The sequence below is a fragment of the Rhynchophorus ferrugineus genome, unplaced genomic scaffold, assembly GCF_030347505.1.
Source record: "Rhynchophorus ferrugineus isolate W39M unplaced genomic scaffold, kcgeb_rfMv2 rfM3, whole genome shotgun sequence".
Lineage (NCBI taxonomy): Eukaryota > Metazoa > Arthropoda > Insecta > Coleoptera > Curculionidae > Rhynchophorus > Rhynchophorus ferrugineus.
In genome coordinates, this window is record NW_027472582.1 from 30,201,961 (window position 1) to 30,224,917 (window position 22,957).

At 29.0% G+C, this 22,957-nt stretch overlaps 1 protein-coding gene across 12 annotated transcripts in view; it reads right to left on the reverse strand.

Annotated features, from left to right (window-relative positions):
* Window positions 1-22,957, reverse strand: part of mbl (splicing regulator muscleblind) — a 630,287-nt gene that overhangs the window by 412,497 nt on the left and 194,833 nt on the right. For all 12 annotated transcript variants that reach the window (XM_076398245.1, XM_076398242.1, XM_076398243.1 and 9 more), the window contains one exon: window positions 8,294-8,976. In XM_076398245.1, coding sequence (XP_076254360.1) covers window positions 8,294-8,470 — 177 coding nt within the window. In that variant the 5' untranslated portion in view covers window positions 8,471-8,976. The remainder of the gene's footprint in view (window positions 1-8,293; window positions 8,977-22,957) is intronic.

Here is a 22,957-nt window from a genome sequence, read left to right on the forward strand (position 1 = left end):
TTCGTCGTTGTTTTTGGTCAAAAGTGACCTCGCGCGGCACCCACTTTGCACAGAGTTTTCTAATACCCAAATATTCGTGAATGATATGATGTACACGTTCAGTTGATATCTTTAGAGTGTCTGCTACTTCATTCAGTTTCAATTTACGGTCGTTCAAAATCATTTTGTGGATTTAAAAAATCGTTTTCGTCGGTAACAACCTCTTTTGGGCGTCCACTGCGTTCACCGTCTTCGGTGCTCATTTCACCACGTCTAAACTTAGTATACCAATCTTTGATGGTTGATTATCCTGGGACAGTGTCCGGAAACTCGGAATCAAGCCAAGATTTTGCTGCAACTGTATTTCTTTTCCTTCAAAAATCTATATTTCATCAACATGTGAAATTCCTTTTTATCCATTTTTTTTTACAATAACAAAAATTGCTTCATTCAAAATGTTATAATTCACAAACTAATGATCTGACAGCTGCATAGTACCACATCAATAAAAAATATTCGTGCTTGAGAACTTTACTACCACGTGTGTCTTCTTTGGTGATAATTTAAATTAACTATAAATAATAAACAGACTAAACAGATCCGATGATAATAGAGATAAAACAGTAAACATATTATATATTTATTTTTAATACAAAATAGTTCATTTCAGAAAATATCTAATGCTTAGCAAAAAATTTTCAATTCTTTTTCTATTATTTTATTATCATAAACAGTTTGTAAAAATAATATTCTTAATGAACTTCCACATTTGAAATTCGGTAGCGAACCTACTTGTTCAAAAATACTACGAGCGCGAGAAAATATGGACAGAGCCACTCTGTATTTGAAGCAATTGTAAGTTAAATCGAATTCATGAATAACAAAAGCCCAGCAAAATGAAACAATAGATGACTTCCTCAATTTCGCATTGAGCGTTGGCTTTCTGGTCTTGTACATCAGGCCGTAAAATGTGTCGGGACAAATTTAGACCAAGCCAAAGATAACTGGAGCTTGAACAGGATTATTTAACAATTTGTCCGAGAAAGGTCAACTGACAAATTATTATAATAATTAATGGCTATTTCGAGAAATTACGTACTAGGCGGAGTATGGATTTTCTAAATGAAGTTATTTAATATATAACGTTAACGATTTATTTAATTAAAACCTTCCCCACCATCATATTCTTAATAAAATATTAGTGTCCTATCATAAATTATATAATCGTTGTTTTTGAAAAATTCTTCAATTACTACTATGATTTGAAAACGAATAAGGATGAATATGTTTTATTTAAATTATCATATTCTTTAAATTACAATATGAATAAAAAAAATGTTAAGCTTTAAGTTACTAGAAATAAAATATTAAAAGTTTAAAATAAATTAAAGTTTATTATCATCTCATAAGAATCTCTCATATTTCAATTTGATATCAAATTTAAAAATCTGATCGAGAGCACCAAATCAGCTTTAGCCCTAACATCTGCTCTTATCTACTAAGAAATACTCTTATGGCCTGAAGGCTGCATAAGTTGCATCTTATCAAATATTTTCTAAAACTATCATAAGCTATAGTAGAAACTATTTTATTATCTACAAAGTTAGAATTTCATTAGATTTTGATAATATTATCACTGTATTGTAAGTTACATAACTTTACTACATTAAAAAATGTAATTATCTTTCGAATATAATTTAAAATTACTATTTACATTACAAAATTAGATTATTAAACAGATATGGCACTATAAAGTTATAAAATATTAGATATAAAACATCGATAATAAAACAAAAAACGACTATAGAGCCGTGCGTATATAAATAATGAACTTAGCCTCCTTCGCATTGTGCTTTAATTTATTTCAGGTTGATATCAGTAGGAATACTGACATGAACAAACTAACCAAAATGTGTGACACTGTAGACTATTTGTGGTTGTTTGTGTAGTGGTAAATATTCAAACCAAAATTGGATATAATTAAAAGCTCTGAATAATTTGGTTCAATGTCTTGTTAAAGTAAAAATGCGCTTGATGTATCATGCAAATAACACCTACTACTATTCCCAAGTTAACAGAAATAGAAATTTATGTCCACCAGTTTTATTACCAGCATATCGTGCCATAAAATCTGCTAATAATTTAAAATAGAAACGTTATTGATTATTCATTTAAGGCAAATGATGATGTAAAAATGTCCATATATCGACGTGAATACTCAATTTAACAAAAACAGATCAAATAATAGTATGTTACGAAAGAATAAAAACGTTAAAAATAAATTATTACACAGAACATAGGCTTCGTTATGCTTCGTTCGCTTCAAGCTATTCGTTTAAAGAGAATGGAATTTTAGGTCGAATGTATTTGAGCATTTGTTTGGGTATTAACGATATGAAAATAGAAGATGGTTTTAACTAGTATTTCAGAATTTTAACTCAATCGCTATTTCAAAGATTAGAAGGAAAAGTATTGCAACAAATGCAATGGGGAATTTGCAGCTGACGAAATAAATAATGAACTTGTTAATCATGTTAACAAATAAAAACGTCAAGCATTGTGAAGCACGAAATGTTTGCTTATTTCATGATTGTATTTTATTCGCTAGTAAACGAAGTAAGTGTAATGTAAGTGATTAGAAGATGAAAAAAATTACGGTTCGAAAATTATAAAATAACATAATATTTTTAATTTACTTTATTTGTTTAATTAACCAAATTAACTATTACTCAACTAAATTAGCTTTAAAATAAACAACTGTAGCAAACCAACTTTAACTCAAGGGAAATCGCGTAAAAATTTTCATCTTTCTATGTCGAGTGGCATAATTTTATTCGCCAAATAGTTCGGTAGAAAATATTTACAATGACATAATTAACTTTGTCCCATTTTACATTTCACCGCATCCATTCAAAGCGACAGTGTACCGTAAAACATTCTGAACAAATAGCTAGAACAAATGGACAATTAATTTTTTTGTGAGCGACTGGGAATGTTTGAGTGGCATGGCATAATCTACATTACTAAACCGAGTTTAAACCAATTTTCCTCTCTAATCATCCCAGCAATGCGACACTAATTACGACGCTACCACCGATTAAATTACGCATCGATGGAGCTGTGTCTACTTCTAATAACTATCTAATTCAATTCACGTTTCCGCCAACATAATTTCAAAATATCTGCATAAACTCTACATATAAATATATGGATCTTACTTAATCATCTGGAATTTTTAACACAAAACTATTGTTATATGAATAAATTGTTAATGCTGGATAATTCAGAAATATTTATATAATTTTAGATGATATATGGGTCATTCTAAGTCAAGAGTAACTTTTTCACACGTTCGGTTTCACATTCTGCTTTATGGTCACTTAAATTTATATTCATTGCTTAAATGTACTTAATTTAGTCACAATAATACCTTAAATATGAAAAACGTATCTCATCTTGTCTGTCTCCTAAGAGATTCTGTTTCCACATCAGTAAACTATCAAACTATCAAAATAAAATACTAATAAAAAAACTATTAAATCAAACTATCAAAATCATTCATTTTAAAAAATCAGGATAAATAACTCATTGAAATGTAACAAATAAAATTACATAATATTTCGTATTATATTCATAAAAAATATTTATATCTATGTTTATTCCATACATTTTGCGTCTCGTTCTCTGGCTTTCTGTATACCTTTAGCAGCAGGATTTGTTTTCGGTGTTACGGGAAGTCACAATCTTGAACAAAATTCTTAGACATTTTCTCGGCCATTTCCATAACGTCATTCTGAGTCTATAGTTATGAATCAGTGAATGTGTCTTTCCACTGGTAAGTTTTATTTTGTCGTCTAAAGATTTTATTTTACTTGTATATTTACTATTATTTGTGCATAGCGTCTGATTTTTTTTTGTTAGTTATGCACTGTAAATACTATTGTACCGAAATTTCGTAGTTGTAAGACACTCTAGAAGGTAATTTCGAAAATCATAGTTTGAACCATTAATGATGCAGATATTTTGGACAAAAAAGCAAACCACAAAGTTTCAAAGCTTAACTGTATTGTTATTGCATTTATAAAGCATGATTTACAATTTAAAGTCCCATACCCAATTTTTATGTCGTGCGATTTCTGATGTTAAGCTGATCGTTATGCTTTGTAAGAAGTAAAATGTTTCGCAAGAAAAAGTCGGCAATCGAATGCTCTATTAGTGGACTGCAACAAGCCCTTGGGTAAGTTGATTCGAAAAAGATACTAAGTTGATGAATAAGTTCGCTAAAATTAAATTAAAAAATGAATTTAATTTCTAGTATTATTTTCCTCGACTTACAATATATTTATTTCAAAGAACCTCTAATGTATGGTAAATTTTTGGTATGCAATTTAAACAATTTGATATGAGACAGTTGATTAATCACTGTTAAGCTGTTTGAAAATTCTTTGAGAGCTTGAACTTGGTCTACGCTCAATAAGTCTTGTTTAGTCAATGTGTGTTTTTAGATCTTTGTTTTTGATATTAAAATTACCACACGTTTCTAAAAGTGCTTGAGGTTCGCAGGACATTTCTTCAAATCAAATAAAAAAAGTTCTATGATAAATGCTTGTATATATTGAACAACGTAATAATACTAAATGGAGAACTGTTATTTTATGTAGGGATATGTCAAAACCATCGAATTTTACAATAAAATTAGGTCTCTTGTTTATAATGATTTTTTATACAAGAAAGCAAAACATAGATGTGCTCTCTAACTTATTTACTTAATTATTAACTACACTTAACTTATAGCAGAATTTCTAGGTTCTAGGAAATCTAGGCTGAGGCAGTTATTAATTATAGAATCCTTTACGCTTCTCTATATTCTCCTATTGATAGTTTCCTATTTTTCAAATCGCTTCCTATTATAAGAAAAATACTGTTTTGGAGGTGTTCCTAAGCAGCATCTTCCATTAAAAAGTTTCGCCAGATAAATCTGTGAGGGATTCGTTTATTCTTTATTCTACAGAGATGTCCAAAGTATTGGAGCCTTAAGGAAGGATTGACGATATAGCCGTTCGAAACAAGTGAATTTGACTCTTGATTGTAATAGTTCATCAATGCAATCATGGCAATATAATTAAGTCTCATCCACTGTGATGAGTCGAAGTTTTGTTATTCACTTAAAATCTTACTAAAATTTTGTTCAACTCCACACAGCTCACTTAAAATGTTCAAATGAATATAATTTAATAATTTAACAATCGAAAAAATACCATCGCTAACACACACACATACATATAAATATAAATATATATATATATTCGTTATGCATCGTTCGCTTCAAGATATTCGTTTAAAGAGTATGGAATTTTAGGTCGAATTTTTTTAGCATATGTTTGGGTATTAAGGATATGAAAATAGAAGATGGTTTTAAACTCAATCGCTATTTCAAAGATTAGAAGGAAAAGTTTTGCAATAAATGTGATGGGGAATGCAGCTGACGAAATAAATAATGAACTTATTAATCATGTTAACAAACAAAAACGTCAAGCATTGTAAAGTACGAAATGTTTGCTTATTTCATGAGTATATTTTATTCGCTAGTAAACGAAGTAAGTGCATATATATATATATTCTCGTATATTAATTAAAAATTAGACCAATTGAAAATTAGGTAATTTTATAAAAAAAAGGTTCTTCAGCTCAATAAGATTAATTAAATTTATTTAATATAAATGTGAAAGTGTGACGGCATCATCGGTGTGAAGCGAACGCAAATACGGCGTCTGCTAATCGCCATAAAACGAAAAAGGTGAACAAACTTGAGTAACGAAATATGTTAATTTTGTCTTTCTGCACTGCAGAACGGATTGCTGTACTGGCAATAAAACGAGGCGCGTTTAAGTTTTCTTCCTCCGATTTTTACTATGCCCATCCTGCGTCTGAGTGTCATCTAAATATAAACTATAGAGTCATCGGTTTGTGCATGGCGACAGACCCAATTTGATTTGGTTTCGGGTTTAATGAAACAAGGTCAATAAGATTAACATATCCATCCTTATTGTGATAAGTGTCAACAGTTTCGGACTGTATTATGGCTAAAAATGCAGCTACTAAAAATATTATCGAGGTGTTTTTAATTCCAATCTAAAAATATTTAATGTTTATTATGCAATAACACTTGGACATAATAATTGATATCAGCTTATACAGTAAATAGTATTCTGAATATTACATTAAGTATTATTGTATTAGGACTTTTAATAAAATCCCATCATATTTTTGCAATAAATCATTAAAACCTTTCAAAATAAAGTTCTCAGTAATTTTGCATAATATTAACAACAAACATTCTATAACAAAAACAATGTTTTATTATCTATTTTATAACCCAAAGGAACAAATAAACCATAAAATTCGAAAACATCTGGACCAGAGATTAGTCACCAATTAATGCACATAAATTTAACATATTTTCCTTTGATATATATTCAGCTTTAAATAAGGCGTCTTTGTCGTTCAGTAAGTTTGAAATCACTTGGGATACTCCCAATTACATTCTGATTACATATACATGATTTATCAAGATAAGCAAAGAAAATATTACAACATTGTGGACGTACTCCTGTTTTGATATATTCTTACATCAAATTAATCTGTAATTATCACATCGGCTGGAAAGATTTTCCCACTTTATTAGATGTCAAAAAAGATCGATCATCACGTGACCCTTATTTACTAGGGTGGACCCGCCGTTATATCGGACAATCGTCATTTTAATGCAGAGCTTAGATTGGTTAATAAATATGTAAATAAGTGCGAATTAAGATGGATGAAGTCCTTAACTGAAATGGAAATGTTTATTGATGTCGATGTTTTGTTAATTTCAGAATCACGTTAACACATATTATATTATTAATTTAATTCAATAGCGAAGAAGCTACAGGAAAATTACAACAGGCAGGTGACAATATAAAGAAATGGACCCAAACATAAATAAATATTAAATAAAAAAAGAAAAATAGTAAATAAATAAAATTAATGAAAACTAATCTGTGCCCGCACAAGCACCAATAATAATAAATAATACTATAATTCCATATAGTAACAACGCTAATGAATCTTGATGCAAAACTTCTCTTGAAAGAACATGTAAAAAAGAAAACAAGAACTGCAGATATATATTGAACATATATTGATGAATTGACATACGGAATTCATGGGGATGTTTTGCGAAAAGTAACATAAATGCAATATAAGTTTTCCAGAAAAAAGTCCTGAGAAATATTGTAGGTGCACTCAGTTACTGCCACTCAGGAAATCAAGAGAATTGCAAGGAGACATGAGGGGAACACCAGAATAGGACACATAGTCAAAATAATTAAACCATTTGATCTTGTGTAGTGTAATATAGTATTAGGTGCACTTAATAGAAAAAGAGCAGTGTTAATAGAGACTAAGATAGGGACCATGGGTCTTCCTAGGACTATTCCTATATCTACATTCAAGTTATTGTAGGGACAAATTGTAAGTTAGTGAACAACGATTAGTAACAGCGTAATAAATAAATTTAAAAAAATGTAATTAACTTAACATTCTACATCAACAGAATTATTTTTAGAACAATAAAATCGAAACAGTGAAACTATTTACGGTAATTTAATGATAAACACATTCCATTGCCGAGGAAACAAATCAGTGTTATTTCGATTTACATAAAAAAATTAAAGAACAATTTTTATTCAGAACACATCGTCAACTAGTCACCAATGAAAACAATAAATCAGAAATTGTAAGTCGGGAACACTTCAGTCATATTAATCAGTAATAGATAAAGATGCTATAATAGCTACTTAATGAAGCAACGGATGAATATATTAACCATTTTTCAGTGACGTAAGGGAACAGTAGAAGTTATTTATAATCAAATTTGCATAATTATAAAGTTCTACGATATATAATCATATTTGTTTAAAATCAGTGTAGAATTTTTAACACGTTTTCACTGTAGGAGTATGATTATTTTAATAAATAAATGCATCTTTGTAATGTGGATTAATAAACACTGTAAATTTGATGCTATTTTAAGATATTTATTCAATTGAAACAAGGTGTATAGAAACGAGTTCCCACATTGTTTAGGCTGAACATTATACAATGAAATGCTACCTTTTACGATAATGGAAACGTAGAACCCAACAGCGAATGATTCAGAGTATAACGGTACAGTTTGGTTTTCACGCTTTGATCAATTTCTGATTGTTTGTTCTAGACGCAAAGAAATAAAGATAACATTCGAGCAATTTAACGGGTATAGTTTGAAATTTACCTTAATACTGTCGTAGCAGGCTGTCACTCTGCCGTTTTGTACTTCCACGTTGGCCGGTGGATGGGCAAACTTGCACTCGGTGTCTGGCCTGGAACATTTCTGTCTCTGGAACTCCCTGCAGACCTCAAGTTGGAGCCAGCGCGAATCTTTTCCGTTTAGCAAATTAACCATTGCCATTTTCGGTTACGGTACGATTGACGTTTACGGTAAAAAATCTTCTAAAATACACGGGGATGCTGTGGACGCGATAATCACTGAGGACGTAACGCGACGATTGCGAAAAACACACACAAAAAGGCTTCACGTTATATTTTCAGATCAGGTAGAATTATTGTCCATTTCGAGTAACTACGTTACAATGTGGTTAACCTATATATCACGCGAGTTTGGGTGCTTCTTTGACGGTTAAACTTATAAACAATCGATCACAACACAATGTTTATATAATATTTATACGTATTCTTCGCTTTTCTTCCTTTATATCTCTATATCTCGGTTAAGATATAAAACGTAATGGACTAGACGAAAGGAGTTCCAATTCGTAATCCTGTTTTCCTTTTGAATGATATCGCACAAGCGGGATGCAAATAAGCGAAGCGATTGTCAACTTTACGGAGAAGGTTCTAGCGCATGTTGCAATTCCTGATGCTGGTGGTAGCTGCTGACGGTTGTGCGTCTTCTGTCTGCAAAAGCAAAAGCAACAATTAGATCCATGTCGAGTCGCGACCGCCGAGGCAACCTCGTTCGGCAGCGGCAGAGAAGCTGCGCGGCGCGACGTTGCCGCCTCGACGGTTTTAGTCGGGCATCAGCCCGAGTCACCTTGCAAGGCGACGCAAACCTTAGACGTTAGATTTTCAATTGCGTTCTCAAGGACTCGTATAATTTTTACTCAGTTATCGTCAATATTTCTGTATACATTATTATTATTTAAATATTCATCAGGGCTCCGCGAATATTTAAATATACGTTCTAACCACAAAAATACTTTTATTTTCAATCGCGAAGACTTCTAACGGTTCATTATTTCATTTCACTTTTCAGTTCTCCACATATATACATTTAAATTAAGTAAATCTAATGTTATTCTTATCAGGTATTAAAATTTAATAATTATTTAAAGTTATTATATTTATATTATATTTACTTAATTAATCCAGATAATGTATTTTTACAGATTAGTTAATACTAGTTATACAGTTCATTCTTTAAATTTGTTAATACAATATTTAAATTTAGAATACATATTGTAAGGCTTCTTTAACTTTTGTAACTTTCAAAGATATGTTGGCTAAAAATATAAGTATATTAGAAACTCACCATGTGATAATTTATTTTGTTATTATTAGAGCTATAGGAAAATGTTATACTGATATACAACTTAAATACTAATAAATACATATTGTGAAATATATTAATATGTAAAATATTACTCCTCATCATCCTCATCACGTACTAAAATTAAAAAATTATTGAAAGTTAAAATGATCAGTATTTATTTAATCAAAATAATGAATTTTTACAGTTTACTTAATATTAGTTATACAATTCATTCTTTAAATTTGCTAATAAAATAATTAAATTTACAATACTTATTATAAAGTTCCTTTAACTTTTATAACTTTCAAAAATATGCTGGCTAAAAATATAAGTATGTTAGATACTCATTATGTATCATGTGATAATCTATTTTGTTATTATTACAGCTATGGTAAAATGTTATATATATATATATATATATATGTATATATATATATATATATATATATATATATATATATATATATATATATATTACTAATATATATATATCAATATCAATTAATACTGAATACGTAAAATATGAGTTTATTAAAATAGATAAAAGAAAAATAAATATTGAATAATTAATATGTATTGAAAAAACAAAGTTCTTAAATTAATTACCAATGTTTATCGCTACGTAACCAACGAAGAAGTGCATGATGACGTCACAATCAAATGGATCTACAAAATTATTCAAGATTTCAGCCAGAAATAGTGTGATTTGGCAAATCACAGCAACATGTAAGCAGCAGATCTACTGGACAACGCGCAGGAAATCAGAAGATTAAAGAGAACCAAAATTAGCTTTAGCTTAAGTAGTTTAATTTCATTTTAGTACAACAGAGCAATAGTAATTAATTAATCTGTAAAATAAGATTGCACCAAGCATATCAAATGTAAGATGTAATAATAATTATATAAGTAACACAAAATATTGTGTAGGTTGAAACGAAAAAATGTTAAATTTTACCTGCCATTATTAACCATTTAATTCAACCATCATACTTCGTGTTAATATCTACCTCAGCAGCAATAAATTATACTTTTCGGCTTCATAAATTTCGCACCATTTGAAACACATCCAACGTGATATATGACAGTGACATTAGTCCGAACGGCGGTTTTTATAGCAACGCGTCGGAAATATATATATATATTTATATATATATATATATATATATATATATATATATATTAATTTTAATTATTAAATTTTAATAGTAAACTGGACAAAATATTAAATAATATCTACAGCAATTATATGTTAGTTAATGGTATATATTAGCATAATATTTATTAAAGATATATATTAATTTTAATACAGTAAGGTAAGTATATATATATATATATATATATATATATATATATATATATATATATATATATATATATATATATATAATATGTTTTTAAAATACAATATTATATTATATATAATATAATATATAATACAGTATAACCATCACCAAAATTGTGATATTCTTACAACATACACATGCTAATTTATTATTATACCATTATACCATTTACAGACACTTTTTAGACAATTTACTGAATTATATTTAATTCAAAAATTGCAAAAAAAAAATGAATTGTTTATAGTAAATAACTAATAGTGAATGAGGATTATTATTAATAGCAGCTACTAACTGGAACTAGCGTTGGAATAACTGGAGAACATACACTGAAAAAAACCTGAAGACGAAGAACTGAAGACGAAGAATATATATATGTATATATATATATATATATATATATATATATCAATATCAATTAATACTGAATACGTAAAATATGAGTTTATTAAAATAGATAAAAGAAAAATAAATATTGAATAATTAATATGTATTGAAAAAACAAAGTTCTTAAATTAATTACCAATGTTTATCGCTACGTAACCAACGAAGAAGTGCATGATGACGTCACAATCAAATGGATCTACAAAATTATTCAAGATTTCAGCCAGAAATAGTGTGATTTGGCAAATCACAGCAACATGTAAGCAGCAGATCTACTGGACAACGCGCAGGAAATCAGAAGATTAAAGAGAACCAAAATTAGCTTTAGCTTAAGTAGTTTAATTTCATTTTAGTACAACAGAGCAATAGTAATTAATTAATCTGTAAAATAAGATTGCACCAAGCATATCAAATGTAAGATGTAATAATAATTATATAAGTAACACAAAATATTGTGTAGGTTGAAACGAAAAAATGTTAAATTTTACCTGCCATTATTAACCATTTAATTCAACCATCATACTTCGTGTTAATATCTACCTCAGCAGCAATAAATTATACTTTTCGGCTTCATAAATTTCGCACCATTTGAAACACATCCAACGTGATATATGACAGTGACATTAGTCCGAACGGCGGTTTTTATAGCAACGCGTCACATACAAAAATCACGCGTCTATATGGATATTTATGAGGAGAAAAACTAAAACGAGCCAGTCAATGAATGAGTGATTCAATTTGTTCGAAACGACCGGTCGCACGTCCCACAGTATTCGATAATGTAATGCAATTTAACTAACACAGCATTCATAAATTATGTTCCGACGAGTAGATGTGGGCGATGATAATGTTCCTGTCATATATCGCGAGTAATTATGCGCTCTCCTATATTAAAAAAATATATCTCGGGGATCGGGTCCGGTTTGGCAACGTCGCCCATCGTCTCCCCCTCGCGCGCCTTCCCACAAGGCCAGCGAGGAGAAAGGGTTAAGGGCGCTCTTTGCCGTCCATCTGTCCCGAGTGGACCGGTCAAGAATATGATTATGCAATACACTTCGGACGGCGTCGCAGTTGAAAACTGGATTCGGTCAAAGGATGTGTGATTGAACCCTTTCCTTTTGTATAGGTCAGATATTATTCGGTAAAGAAATCTCACCGATACTGAATACTATAATCGGAGATAAATAATAAGAAGCTGGTTTAACTGGTGATAGACTAAACTTAAGTTTACAAATGCCATGGGAAATGTATATACATATATTAAATCTTAATAAATAAGTCTAATACGTTGACTTAGGGATGCTGAAAAAATGTCGATATATCGATATTTTTCCAGTCGGTATTTTTGGATAATTAATTCAAATAAAATTAAAGATCTCTCTTAAACATTTAATTAATTTTAGTAAACTTCGCTACCGCTAATTATTAAAAATCGCTACTCTTTACAATATTTAAAAGAAATACTTTTCGGGCCGGTATATTAATATTTTTAGTTTCTCTTAAAAATATCGATATATTGATATTTTTTTTAAATATCGAAAACGATATATCGATATTTTTCTCGGCGGCCGACACCATTACGTTGATTACAAATTTAAAATATTCGCTAACATATTATATAATTTATATAAAAGTTATTTAGTTAATTTGATTTTAAATGATTATTCCCGTGTAAAGAATTTTCTCATATTTTCATCAACTTCATCCAGGATGAAACGTATCTATGACAAAACCTCCACAATTCATACTACAAAGCATCTTTAGTTTATAAACGATACATTTTTTAAGGACCTGAAAAGTAATATTTGAACACAACATTTTTTAGAATATTGATAAGTCTTTCAATATATTGTAAACATATTAATCATATTTTCATTTTAGGAGGCCAGATACTGATTACAATCTGACACAATATATGTTAATTAAAATATTATTTCTACAACTTCTTAGTTATAGCAACACGGCGATGCTGTGTCGAAGAAAGATGAACCCAACATTTGGAAAGATTCAATCATCAAAACGTTACGTATGGTTGTACACTGGGTACTACTATCCATATAGTACTAGTACATATAATTACCCTTTCGAACTGCAACAGTGTATTACTTTCTACTAAGTCGCTATTGCTGGTCTTTTTTGAAACAATACGTCGTTCTAACTGTTCAACTGAAGTCAGTAATCTGCATCGGCAATATATCTTCTTGTTGATATTACCATAAGGTTTTAAAAGTGTTCGGATAGGCCAACCAACAAAAGTAATGAGAGTTCCGCTACATTTTATTCTTCCATTACATTTTAAAAAAAGTATATTTAAAAACAGTTGCTTTGTATAAAGAAATGTTAAAGCCATCGAATTTAAGAGTTAATTTATTAGTAGTTGTTAAAACTGATACGTCCAGATACCTGATACTATGAACTGTTTTAATTTTTAGTTGAAATGTTCCTTAACATATTTATCAAAAATATAAATTAGCCAGTTGTATAATAACGAAACAATAATTTTGTTTTTATAACGTATTCAATGTATATTTAAATTCGCTGTCAAATAAAGGGTTCCTTCTAGAAACTACCACCTTTTATGCCGGAACGAAAATTATACACAGTTGGCTGAATTTCCTATAGATGTCTTCTGCTGGAGGAAAACCCAATTACATAATAATTTTCTGGCAACATTGTCTCCAAAGGTAATTTAATTTAACAGTGATTTTACTATGTAATGTAGTAGAAAAAAGAGAGCCCTTTATTATATCATTTAAATGAGTTTTCAGATGAAACTACGAAAGATTTTAATAGTAAACTGGACAAAATATTAAATAATATCTACAGCAATTATATGTTAGTTAATGGTATATATTAGCATAATATTTATTAAAGATATATATTAATTTTAATACAGTAAGGTAAGTATATATATATATATATATAATATGTTTTTAAAATACAATATTATATTATATATAATATAATATATAATACAGTATAACCATCACCAAAATTGTGATATTATTACAACATACACATGCTAATTTATTATTATACCATTATACCATTTACAGCATTTACAGACACTTTTTAGACAATTTACTGAATTATATTTAATTCAAAAATTGCAAAAAAAATGAATTGTTTATAGTAAATAACTAATAGTGAATGAGGATTATTATTAATAGCAGCTACTAACTGGAACTAGCGTTGGAATAACTGGAGAACATACACTGAAAAAAACCTGAAGACGAAGAACTGGAAGTACCGCTTAAACCCAAGAAAATTGCAAACCCAAAAACAACCCAAGCAGCCACCATATTCAGCAGACCATGTATTCTTTGATCATCATCTATATAAATATATGAAACGTGATAACATAACTGGCTGAATAGTAGTTACTTTATTACCAAGATAGTAGGAAACAGGTAGGCTTTTGACTAAATTAACATATATGTAAAATATAATCATATTACAATAGTAGGTCTGAGTGAAATAACGTAACACACAAAAACCCAAATCCTCACCCACTACAGGACATTGTTGATCTGACATGTGTTTTTCTTTTACTTGACATTCTACGTTACACCTAATAGTTGCCTCTTAATTTATATTTTACAAATATAATACAATTGCAGGTGGTTCTTAAACGGTTAACAAGAATTAATCATAACAACAGGTTGGCTGTGCCAAATATAAAAAGCCGCCTCCGCGATGGATTGCGTCATTTTTCTTTAGACAAATTACTGCAGCATAGTAGTAGACAATAGAGCGAAATGTAACTTTAATAGAAATTGCCCAATTCGAAACACCGAATTCAACAAATTTATATTTATAGCGTTCGCCAACAACAACTCCTTAATAATAGATTATTCTATTTTACGGGTAGGATGAATAGACACAGACGAATGCTAGAATTACATTAAATTTCTACATTCCGCTCCATCATTATAAAATATTTCTTATGAACGTCTGCATAAATTCGAATATATCTAACACAGAACTGCAATTCTTCTAAAGATCAAATTGTTTAGTTTTCACAAAATATCATGTTTATCACTCTCTCATACAGGAATTATTATCTAAATCTAAGTCCTATTAATATTAAAGAGAAACTAAAAAGTTATTTAAAATTCTTTGGCCAGATAATAGTGTAAATAGTGTGAATATACATAATTCAAAAACAATCCATTTTTTGCTTCATTAAAAGGTACTAAATCAATAAGACAATTATAAGTCTGTTTTTATTCCCATTTAGTATTCGCAAACTTATTGAAACGCCAGTATATACGATCATGAAAGTGGAATGGTGAATGAAACCTTGGTAATAGTAGTTAATATTATTTCTGCTAGGAAACAATAGTACATCAGAGCTAAATTATTACGATTTTTTAGTTAAATAACTAGATACCATAAATCAGAAGGCATTAATACGGTAAAAGATACAAATATAATGCGTATTAAACGATCAAGAATGATCTGCTACAGAATTTCTTGACGTTTTTGGAAACTCTCAATAAATTACATAAATGGTTTGATTTTTGTCAAGGATAAAAGGCTAACCTATATATATGTGACCACATAAACCGAGAAAGTATGGTCCTGCTATTCATTACGTGGGAAGGTGATTCACTGCCACATGTGGTGTGACATTAATATTAAAAAAAAACTTTATGTGTTTTTCCGCCACCACACAATACCAATTCATAAAATGACGCAAAGCCAATCACTTTAAAACTGCATAAAATATTTAAATATATGTTATTGTCGTTGTTGTCTTGACGACGAATATCTTTAAGTATTCAGAAATTAGCTTGTCATAGTAGAATCGTTCAACTGGTTTAACTGACGAAAAGCCGCGAAATCATAGTATATACATATTTAGTAATAAACAATGTTTCAGTTTTATCAGCCATTCGTTTTCTAAAACAATAAATTTTACACATTCTCCTGATATATATGGAATCTCAAGTTACTTCAGAAATATACCATACTAAAACTTATACCTATCACTTACACCACATTAAAAAGTTACGACCACCTTTCTTAAATTTACTGAATATGGTTCTGATCTTTAAGATATGTCATTTTAGAGCTATGTTATTTTATCTATTAAAAATAATCGCCTAAAATAAAATACACAATAGATAAAATGTAAAAGGCTTGTAGTAAAACTTTCAAAAATAAACAAATATATTATTTAATTGCGTGTTCTTGTTCGATATAATTCTGGATACAAACAAAAAAACAAAATAAAAAATCTTTCATTTCCCTCATTTCGAAAGTATGCTGTTTGAGATCAACCTAATATATATAAATATTTATTAATGATAAGAAAATAAATAATGCTCTTCTTTACATATATAAAAGTACCGTTAATAATGATACTAAGCCACGAAAGCTATAAAAGTGAATTGATGCTATCAAGAAAGTATTACACATGTCGTAAATTATAAGATGTGTTATTAAATAAACCCCAATGTAAAGGTCAATATTTTTTATCAGCTTTTTGAAGGAAGCGCGTCCTTTTTATACTTAATACGAATAAGTCTAGATTACTACAATAAATAAAATATTTAAACAATTCTAGATTAGTTATCGTAAATTAATATTATCAAATTCTATAAAGTATATATATATCTATAGCAATTTATCGCCCAAGACAATAAAAACTACGTCTTTTACCGAAATAACATTTATATACTAAAAAAACTTATTTAACTAATTTTGAAATATATTCTAATTAATAAAGTTATCCTGTTTTATTACTTTAAACAAAAATAATATTTCACACCACTAGATGTTAATATTTGCAATATAAATTATATTTTGGCTTATAACAGATTGACTTATTAACATATTAACAATTCTCAATCAATTTTCTATTTTATAGTATATGTATAATGTAATTAAAAACTTAAATCAAACGATAAATTTATATTAACTATATAAATGCCTTAATAATCATATCAATATAGTTAAAATTAATTACCGAAAGTGCCTGTAAAGATAATTTTATTATATCTAAAATTATATGAACGATCGCCTTATGATAAATAATGATAAGTCAAGTCCAATGGATAATTAGATCTTAGAAAGAAAACACCGTTAGATACTTTAGACGATCTGTACATCAATCATTTTAATCGTGGTAATTATGGTTCTTCCGAATTACCATTAAGCACCCAATGTAAGTTCCTCTAATAACTGGATATATGTTGAAAGTAATTAACAAATCACATTATTTCAAATACTAATTATGAGTAATTTCGGACGTAATATATCATACCAATTATTATGGTATTAATGATCATGAACACTAGTACAAAAACATTTATTAATTAAAACTGCACTGATAACGATAAAAACTTATAGCGAAAACAAAGAAATATAAATTTTCCTTTTTAGGTATGTTAAATATAAAATTTCAAATATGCCAAGATATTTGGCAATGATATATGTTATATTCTGAGTAAATCTTTAACACAATTTGTGATGTGAAAATGCTGAAAACTACGAGTGGTCGAAACTCCAATTAATCAAAGCACACTTGAAAACATTCAAATTTTTTCTACAGCTGATTGTATTAATGCGATAATCAATAGTGGGAGAGACCTTGGGACATTCGTCAAATCAATAGAATGTAACATAAACCTATAAATCGGAATATTTTTGACTAATACAAAACTATTCTGGTTATAGCAGCGCTGTGTTGGAAAAAAAATAGGTTTAGTAAATGATGATGAAATAGTCTTGAATTTAGTTTTTATTTAAATAATAATAACATATCAATGATTATTTATTTATTTATGTTTAACTATAAATATATAATATATGAAAATAAAATAACACAATACATGTGAACAAAATAAACATTTAATTAAATTAGAACAACATAAAATAATTGTTAAGAAAATATAGTATCATAATCCAAATAAAACATAACAATTAAAAGAAAAATATCCGTCAATGTGATGAATGATAGGGCATAGAGATCAAGGTTGAAGAGAATTTTGAAGGAATGTCCCACATAGAGCCCTATTCTTTTCCATTACGTTGGATTATTTCCTATAATGTGGTGAATTATGTCATCATGAGAGGTGATTAGGTAGAATTGTTCTCGTTAGCCAAGTTTTGATTGCTTAAAAGTTTACGTTTTCCTATATGCGTTCCGGCTTTCAACAATTTCCCTAATTCTTTCTTGAATATTCTCACCACAGCTCTATGCAGAAGGAATCTTCACTGAAAATAAGCTTTAGCATTCAATTCTGAAGAATTAGAAGGGGAGAAATATAGAAGTGCTTTCCTGACAACATCACAGTTATATATCTTAGGTTTAAGTTCAAAACACCATAGTTAAAAACACTTTATTTGTTTTACTTTCAACAATCGTTTTCTTGACTGTTTCCTTATTTGAAATTATGTTATATTATTGTTTAGTTCGATAAAGAAATTTATTATTTATAAAAAATATTTTATAAAATTATACATGAACTGACTTTCAATTGTTTACCGAATTAAATAAAAAACAAACGATTTAAACACATCAAATATATGACCGAGTATACTCGACTGAAAAACTATAAAACTCCCTTTATGCTTATCGTTTTAAAATAAAACCGACACAAAAAAAGCAATAAATATTCAATTACAAATGTATTAATAGGTCACAGTTCAAAAGTGCATCTGTATGACTAATTATAGATCTAAATATATCTTAATAGTTGTTAATTTAATATCGACTGTGAAAATAGATTTAGAGCTGTTAACCGAGATAAAAGATTACAATACTTATAATTAGAAAAAAAAACTATTAGAATTCATTATAGTTATTTGATAAATTAGAGTGTTAATTTGAATAGACACTAGATAATTAATTGTATTGAAATTAATTGTATTGTTATTATTAGGATTATATTACTTGCATTAATTGCTTTAAATGTACAATTTTCAAGATGTTTCAATTTTTTACAAGAGGACTTTTACTGTGTAGGTCGCAACGTTGGATGATATTCGAATTTGCAATTATATTAAATTAATATGCAGTTGGTTCTATAATTACTACCTTGAGATTTTACTCATTCAACGGATTTATGCAGATAACACAGCTTTGCAAAAAATGGCTAAGAGCTGTTTAGGTTTTGTGACATAACCTTTGGGTTTTTTTGGTGTCTTAACTTCATTTTTGTTATTTGTACAATTTGGGCCATGTTATATGAGTTATTACAATAAATTAAAAGATAATAGAATTGAAAAATATTATTTTATTTGCAAACCATTAAAGATACATGTCGTGAAATGTTATCCCAGCTTTTTTAATGTCCTAGGGTAATCGTTAACCTCACCTGCTCTTCACTCACTTCTTGCTCGTCTCCCAAATTTTTCGGAAAGTGGGAATGAATAAAATGTCTAAAGTACTAAAAGTACTCATTAGACAACCTAAAGTTTGAAGTGCTATAGCACTCTCTTGATTATTTGTTGATAGTTCGGGTCTTTACTTCATTTTGAGGATCCACCTTAGTTGTGATCAATTGAGGGTCAATCATAAGCGATCTAGTGTCTGGTTTGACGAAAACCTTCCCTCATCCATGCCCTTGAGAATCCTAAAAACTTTGAAACTATGTATTTGAAGCAATTTCCATCTTTGGAAACTAATTTTACAGTTTGCTTCACCAATCCCAACTTTATGTACAGCGGTCGTAAAATAATTTTATGCGGAGGCAGGCACCAATGTTTTTTGGAGGACGTTTTATTCACTAAATTAAACTCCCCTGGAGGCTGATTCTTTTTGGTCCAGTGCTTTTCTCGGCCTCAGCTATCCCATGGACACAAAATGCAAGGCAAAAAGGTAAATCCAGCTTGTTGTCCAAGCAATATGCATAAAACTTTAAAACCTACCAGCCATGGTCTTCATATATTAATTTGCGAAGAACCACTTCCAAGTTTCTTTAAGATGCACGGAATGGCATATAGGAATGGATTATTAATCATAACAATGCTTATTGCCCATAAGCGGGAGATTGATGAATAGTACAATACTACGAGTAACAAAAATAAATCAAAAATTCACAATATACGGAGAATTATATATTTTAATTATTAACATTTTATATAAATCCATGAGACAGTTTTTGCTTTCATCTTAAAGCAACCATTTTATATTAAAATCACTCAAATATGTTAATCGTGCCACCACTAAAGTCACAGCATTTATATCGAAGTAACAAATTACTTCTCGTCAGATGAAACAACGAGCTTTTCCACTTCCCAAGTTTATTTAAAAGCGGTAAAATTACCAGCACTAAAATATCGTTTCTTCGATGGTTTTAATTTCGTTCAATAGCCGTTTTTATTGCGTTTAACGCCTTCCTTTTGCGGCGTTTTCGTTTCAGCTTAAGTTCTGAAGAGAGTAATTGCGTAATTGTTGAGGTGTACGTGAATTGCCCGGGCTGGTGGAATTCCTCGGCCGGAGAACATAAATACCTGGTTTATATCTTTGCGCTGCCAATTCGGAGGCGGAACACACCCCAAAAAGAAACACAACGACGTCAATTTGCATGCATTGCCGCTTACTGTTTAGAGAATGCTAAATGGAAGATTGCCAATTTCTTCCTTTGTGTTATAAAGTAATAGCCCAAATGGATTATAAACAAGGGTTTTTTTCTGTAATTATTCGCTTCCTTTATTTCCCCAGGGTCCTGTTTCCTTTTTTTGTGAGGCTTTGTTAGAGACATGACATCCTTAGTATATTCTTACCATCCTACATTTTTATTGTCAGAATATAGTTTAATGTCAAATTTCTATATCAAATATCCGCAAGTTCATCAGAAATATTATGCATAACATAAAATGAATAATTGATGAATACAACAATTTAAATATAGTATACATAAATATAAATATGATATGATTATCAGAATTACAAATAATTCCATAACTAATGTCCGTCATACATTTTGGCAAGATAACAAGATATGCTTTTTATATATATATACCATGTGTCTAAAGCCGATCAAGTTTTCAATATTTTTTGAATAAGTGTTTATTTAAACTGAAATAATTCCGTTGCTAACTGAATAGCTACATTTTCAACGTCATTTTTGTTAAATATTTAATTTTTTTAAAATTTCTCGGTCAAAAGCGTGAAGGTTAAGTATAAAATCAAAATAAATGTTTCCGAAAATAACTCAAAGTAGACGCTTTTCCAGAGGTTAAGCTTAATCTCTTGACGCTTTACTGCTTTCTGGGAAATATTTTCTGTGACTTTCATAAAAAAAAGATGAATACATTTACATATTATAAATAAATATAAGTAGTATTTTTTCTTGTGTAGGTTTTTTATTATTATTGTCTTTCATGTTTCAATAAAAGTTAAAATCAGAGTGCAAAGAAGTAATTATATTTTTCATTGACTAACTTTAATTGTTATGAGCAATAACAGTGCAATGTATAAGATAAATAACATATATTGTTCAATAATATTGTTTATTATTCTCAAAAACTGATGACGATGACGATGTTTTACATATGGTCATAAATGAGGAACTTGAAATTGATAATTAACAAATAATTTAATATTCTAATATTAAAAAATTAATTTCTTTATCACTTCATCAATTTTCATCAACTACGAGGCACTGATGATTGAGTTTATTTTCAGATTACATTTTAGGACATATAATCATCATAATCCCAGATGTTAACACAGGCAGGATGCCAGCAGCGCCAACTAGAACCCGATAACGAATAGCTGGCAACCCCGAGACGTTTTTCTAATCATTCAGTAACCGACCACCGTTTGGTTTAGACGTGCCACCATCGACTGTCCAAGCCTCGTCTCCTCTCTCGTCTGGTTTCATTTCGTTTTACCTCCATTCACAGAGCCATATCAGTTTACCCTAAACATTCATTTCTATTTCATGGCCATGAAAAGAACTCCAATCCATACTTTTGTTGCCGCAACGTTTAAAAGTTGATTTTCTTTATTTATGAATTTTTTTTTTGTACATTTTATTCGATTTGGTTAACATAGTTTGAACTGGTATATCTAATTTATGTTCAAACAGGCTTCTTCGAAGTGAAATTGAAGGATTCTCAGTATCTATATCAAACATAAAAACGGCGTCTGGCGATTTAAATGTAAATTGCTTTTATTTTATTACAATCTAATTTAAAATTAATAAAATATGAAATTACGTATTAGTTATTAAAGTCAAAAAAATTTCAAAAAATGTTTAAATATTAACAATTTCGTTAAGAAAATTATTTAAAATTTATGTTTGCTGTTTGCCATAATATATTAGTCATATATAACTTACCAAATATATTACCTATGTTTTATCGCTATATTACATTATTTGGACAAGCGAAAAGGTATTATAGTTAGTACTAAATGTCAACATTTAAGTTGTACTGTACTAGACTATTCATACGATATTTTACTAATAAAAATATCATATTCTTTTTACTCTATTTGCAGTGTTGTTATAAGAATAATTAAATGAAACTTAATTTTAACTGCTATTTTTTTAGATCTTTTGATGTTTAGAATACATATATAACCTATAACTAAAAAGTCAAAATACTTAGATATTTTTTAAATACCAATATCGTTTAATAATAGACTTTACAGTTATTAAAA